The 5,833-nt window shown below is 37.5% G+C and overlaps 1 protein-coding gene across 1 annotated transcript; it reads right to left on the reverse strand.

The window, feature by feature from the left end:
* Positions 1-1,769: 1,769 nt before the first annotated feature.
* LOC115424208 (circumsporozoite protein-like) lies at positions 1,770-5,284 on the reverse strand. Its single transcript, XM_030141328.1, has 3 exons — positions 4,520-5,284; positions 4,073-4,182; positions 1,770-1,866 (listed from the first exon to the last, which is right to left on the reverse strand). Exons 1-3 carry the CDS (start codon positions 5,282-5,284, stop codon positions 1,770-1,772), a joined length of 972 nt encoding a protein of 323 aa, XP_029997188.1.
* Positions 5,285-5,833: the final 549 nt, after the last annotated feature.

The raw sequence follows: 5,833 nt of genomic DNA on the forward strand, positions 1-5,833 counted from the left end.
AAAAACCTGACCTGATTGAGAAAAACAGATGTCATTTTTGGATTTAGCGGTGCAAAATGGTCCTAATTCAGTTGAAAAAACCTAGACAACTTGCAAAAAAACATTTTTTTGTAACCCAGTGTCATAAATTGGCAAAAGTAAAATCTTCAGAACTTTTTATTGCAAGAAATATGAAATAATTTTGTATCATATGATGTGAAAATGCCCATAAATGTAAGCAAAAATGTTAAAAAGCCAATATGTAGCATAGTTCAGAAAGTTGACCTGATTGAGCAAAATTAATGTGATTTTTGGATTCAGCACACCAAAATTATCCTAAATCAGCTAAAAAAACTGAAACAATAAATGTGTTGTTGACCAGTGTGATTAATGTTTTGTTTTTGTTTTTTTTTTAATATTACAAGATCTTGTAAAAATAAGCCTGACGTATTCTGCTACATCTGCGGTGAATACACCATTGTACCTAACAGGAATCCTGTTAGAAAATGATTTTTTTTCTCTTAAAACCTATTTTGGGTGAGAACTATATAAAAAATCAACTGATAAAGTCACAAAAATGTCATCAATTTTGTGAGAAGATCAAATTTTTCAAAATCAAATTAGCAAAAAAAAAAAAAAAAACCTGACCTGTTTGAAAAAAACAGATGTCATTTTTGGATTTAGCGGTGCAAAATGGTCCTAATTCAGTTGAAAAAACCTAGACAACTTGCAAAAAAACATTTTTTTGTAACCCAGTGTAATAAATTGGCAAAAGTAAAATCTTCAGAACTTTTTATTGCAAGAAATATGAAATAATTTTGTATCATATGATGTGAAAATGCCCATAAATGTAAGCAAAAATGTTAAAAAGCCAATATGTAGCATAGTTCAGAAAGTTGACCTGATTGAGCAAAATTAATGTGATTTTTGGATTCAGCACACCAAAATTATCCTAAATCAGCTCAAACAACTTAAACAATAAATGTGTTGTTGACCAGTGTGATTAATGTTTTGTTTTTGTTTTTTTTTTAATATTACAAGATCTTGTAAAAATAAGCCTGACGTATTCTGCTACATCTGCGGTGAATACACCATTGTACCTAACAGGAATCCTGTTAGAAAATGATTTTTTTTCTCTTAAAACCTATTTTGGGTGAGAACTATATAAAAAATCAACTGATAAAGTCACAAAAATGTCATCAATTTTGTGAGAAGATCAAATTTTTCAAAATCAAATTAGCAAAAAAGAAAAAAAAACCTGACCTGATTGAAAAAAACAGATGTCATTTTTGGATTTAGCGGTGCAAAATGGTCCTAATTCAGTTGAAAAAACCTAGACAACTTGCAAAAAAACATTTTTTTTGTAACCCAGTGAAAGAGATCGGTCGATGATGTTTGATGTTTGGGTCTTTATGGGTTAAATGACAAAAAATGAGGATCCGTTCTCTGTTCTCTGTTCTCTACATTCCTGTGTTCTTATGTTGGGTGTCCACTGTTCACATATAGGCTGAACCGCAGTGATTTCATCGGGTAGCCGCTAATATCAGCGCTGGCAGAGTGGATGGGACAGACTTTCCATTACAGTCTGTCACCATCCTGTTTTCGGTCCACTTTATACTCAACCCTGACTTCGTTAGTGGAAAACGCAGCAGCAGCTTAAAAGGCTACAGGCTAAAGGCTCGTTGACTTTCCTCCTCAAATCTCAACTGCATCATAAATCAGGGTGTGTCCACAGATACAAAACAACACTAGGGTGAAAGAATCCCAGAGCTCCATGTGGGGAGACGGCTTTAAAACACACTGTTCTGGGTGTTGTCCCTCCGTTGAACAACTCCGTCATAGAGTCGGTGCTCCCCTCCCTCTGGCCGTGGATCCCTCAGGGCTGAGCTGGAAGAGGAGAGGGGGAAAAGTCCGACCCATCCTGGCTTCCACTCTGCCTCCTCCTCCTCCTCCTCCTCCTCCTCCTCCTCCTCTTCCTCTAAGTTGACCCAGCCAATCACAGCCTCCTGACCATAAACAGACGCAGCGTGTGTTTTGGTTTCAGCCTCAGCTCAGTCGTGTTTATTTTATTTCATCTGATTATTCAGTGATTCAATAGGGATCGTAGAACTTCAGAAGAACAATTAAACACTTAGCGTCATGAGCGCAGATGAAGTCAAGTACAGCAGAGTGAACACGCACAAAATGACTAATGCTTTTTTTGTTTTTTTCAAGGTTATTTTTTTATTGGGTTTATTAAAGCGACAGTGCAAAAAAAAAAAAAAAAAAAAAAAGTCTAAGAGGAATTGGTGCTTTTAAAAGAAAAAAAAAGAACACAAAATAAGCCATTTATGCCCATGCACTGTAAAAAATAAAAAAAATTTAAAAAAAATAAATAAATCTGTAATTTAACAGAATTTTCACTGTTTGTTTTACAGATTTTTCCTGTATTTTTAAGATACAGGAAAATATCAATGAAATGACAAAAACAGAGTGTGATTTTACATGTCAAATGTAAAATAACATGAAAAAAACTGTAACTGTGAATAACCATAAAATTTCCATTTTTTTTTAAGATTTTTTTTCTTTTTTCACAGAAAAATACAGTTAAAATACATTTACTAATGTATCATAATTTCACAAATATGTCTTTTCTATTTATGAGATTAAACTGTTAATTTAAAGTTTAATACTGTAAAAATAAAATAATAATAATAATAATAATAATAATAATAATAATAATAATAACACCAGATAAAATTACTGCCAATTATCGATCGATCGTTCGTTCTACCTATCTATCTATCTATCTATCTATCTATCTATCTATCTATCTATCTATCTATCTATCTATCTATCTATCTATCGTTCTATCGTTCTATCGTTCTATCGTTCTATCTATCGTTCTATCTATCGTTCTATCGTTCTATCTATCTATTGTTCTGTCGTTCTATCTATCTATCTATCTATCTATCTATCTATCTATCTATCGTTCTATCGTTCTATCGTTCTATCGTTCTATCTATCGTTCTATCTATCGTTCTGTCTGTCTATCTGTCTATCGTTCTATCCTTCTGTCTGTCTATCTATCTATCTATTGTTCTATCATTCTATCGTTCTATCTATCCCCATACGTAAGTAGCAAAAAAAAAAACGTAAATATAAAAAAAACCAAGAAAAACACATGTAAGGTGAAAGGAACATGTATTTTAGAACGTTAGACCAACATGCGTGCTGGTCCAGACCCCTGTCCACATCCACATCATCCCTTTGAACATCATTCAAAGTAAATGCACCATTAGTTGTACCAGGCATTAAAACGAACAAGAATCTGAAGAAAACAAGGGGTGGTCTAATAATTTTTTCCATGACTGTATAGTGATAAATCACTTAAGAAAGGTTCAATAGGGAGAATCATTCATTTGTAGTGGTAACAGTGGGTTTTTAGGGGTTAAAACCATCCAAAATGGCCGCCCGTGCAGAGCTTCGCCTGTGTCCATATGTTCCTGATGAAAGGCCCGGGTGACAATTAAGTCAAAGAATGAACAGATAAAGCTGTAACAGTGGGCCAAGTGTGTGTCCTCTCTCTGCTCAGTTATGTTCCCTCCCAGGGGCCGACAGCTCGCTGACCTCACCCTGCCTCCACCTCCCCTCACCCCCCCCCACCTCACCCCCCAACACTTCCTGGCTGGCCCAAAGCTGCAGCACAGCTGGAGCATGCAGCAGGAAAATAGTGAAAAAAAGGCAAATTCAGATGATTACTTCACCATTCCTTCACTATTTTGTTCCATCCTGCTCTGATTCACATTTTATCCAACCCTCGCTCTTACTCACCAAGTCGGTCAAACACCCACGTAAGCACTCCTGCATTCCTGAACACACACACACACACACACATATATATGTCCCACTCCCAAAACATTTGAGTTTTTTTTTTTTTTTTTTTTTTGCGCTGTCAACATGACGTTTCGTCGGTGGATTTCGGTTGTGGTGTGAATGAGGCAGTGCTCGACTTGAAATGAATCTGGTCCAACTTTCTTTGCCTCTTTGAGCGTCCCAGTGAGCCGTCAGTCAAAATAAACAGCTGCAGATGGAGAGGGTGGAGGGGCTTTACCCAGGCTTTAGTCTGCTCCCACCGCTGCCAAAAGGCAATTGTCTGATACAGGAAAGCCAGGAGATAGGCTCACGCTTAGCTGCGTCTTCCCGGCTCAGCTTCGGACACACCTACAGATCACATGTGAACCGTCACCATCACTATTTATGTTTCAAATAAACACTGGAGACAGTTTTCCATTTCCAGCCAAAAATCCACGCGAAAAGAATGTGTCTAATGGCAGATGTGAGAATGGTGTTGAGCTTTAGTTGTGCCGTGTTGTTTTTGAGCTGGTTTTAATCTGGGGTTTGATGGAACATTTACTGAACATTTATAATACACACACATACACACACACATACACACACACACACGTACACACACACACACGTCTGAGAAATAAACTGGGACGGATTATCACTGTTTAGGGTGAAACACCACAGGTATTGGACATTTATTTGCATTTGCATTCTCATTCTTATTCGCATTCTCACTTGCATTTTTATTTGCATTCGTATTGTCATTCTTGTTCACATTCGCATTCACATTCTCATTCTCGTTCACTTTCTCGTTCGCATTCCCAAGCTTATTCTTACTGGTATTGTCATTTGCATTCTTATTCGCATTCTCATTCGCATTCTTATTCTTATTCACATTCTCATTCACCTTAACATTCTCATTCTCGTTCACATTCTTATTCGCATTCTCATTCGCGTTCTCATTCTCATTCTCGTTCACATTCTCATTTGCATTCGCAAGCTTATTCTTATTCTTATTCGCATTCTCATTCTCGTTCACTTTCTCGTTCGCATTCACAAGCTTATTCTTATTCACATTCTCATTCGCATTCTCATTCTTATTCTTGTTCACATTCTCATTCTTGTTCACATTCTTATTCGCATTCTCATTCGCATTCTCATTCGCATTCTCATTCTCGTTCACATTCTCATTTGCATTCGCATGCTTCTTCTTATTCGCATTCTCATTCGCATTCTTATTCTTATTCACATTCTCATTCGCCTTCACAGTCTCATTCTCATTCTTGTTCTTACTGTTGTTCACATTCTCATTGTTATTCTTGTTCACATTCTCATTCTCGTTCACATTCTCATTCGCATGCTTATTCTTATTCTCATTCTCATTCACATTCTTATTCTTATTCACATTCTCATTCACATTCTCATTCTTATTCTTATTCTCGTTCACATTCTCATTCACACATAAAACAACCATCTCCATCCGCTGTCATTGATCCAACTCCATGGGTTTTACTGGTGAATCAATGTTGTAGAAGATGATGGTGTTTCCATGGTAACTGCCGAGCCTCTGAGCGTCCAAATGGGTCATATCTGATGACCATGAAATGACAACAAACTGTATTTAACACCAATTATTTACATGTACTGATAGAATTAGTGGTTCAGCAGTAATTAAACACTTCAGATCAGTAGATGGTGTTGTTTGCTGGTGGCTGTTTGAGTCTTTATGGGTTAAACACTGCCCCCCCCCCCCCCCCCCCACCCACCCCCTTATTTCACATATGTATTCATGCACACAGACGCTCACAGTCAGGGCTGTAGGCATATTTGGAGCCCACTGTGTGAGTGCCCGGCCCTGCATGCCTGGGATGCCTTGGGTGTGACCGGGGTGGCCTGCACACTGTGTGTTATGGGCGCTGCAGCTGCCTGTTGTCTGCAGAGCCTGTCCCATCAGTTCACACTGAAGGAAGAAACCCAGACACACACACACACACACACACACACACAAGGAGGAAAGGCTACT

This window comes from Sphaeramia orbicularis, chromosome 8 (genome assembly GCF_902148855.1).
Source record: "Sphaeramia orbicularis chromosome 8, fSphaOr1.1, whole genome shotgun sequence".
Classification (NCBI taxonomy): domain Eukaryota; kingdom Metazoa; phylum Chordata; class Actinopteri; order Kurtiformes; family Apogonidae; genus Sphaeramia; species Sphaeramia orbicularis.

Coding starts and splice junctions, on each gene's coding strand:
- LOC115424208 (XM_030141328.1), bottom strand. CDS start 5,284: ATGGTTGTTTTATGTGTGAATGAGAATGTGAACGAGAATAAGAATAAG. Junction 4,183..4,519: donor ATGCGAATAAGAATGAGAAT/GCAAATGCAAAT, acceptor TGTGATCTGTAG/GTGTGTCCGAAGCTGAGCCG. Junction 1,867..4,072: donor GGGAGCAGACTAAAGCCTGG/GTAAAGCCCCTC, acceptor CTCCTCTTCCAG/CTCAGCCCTGAGGGATCCAC.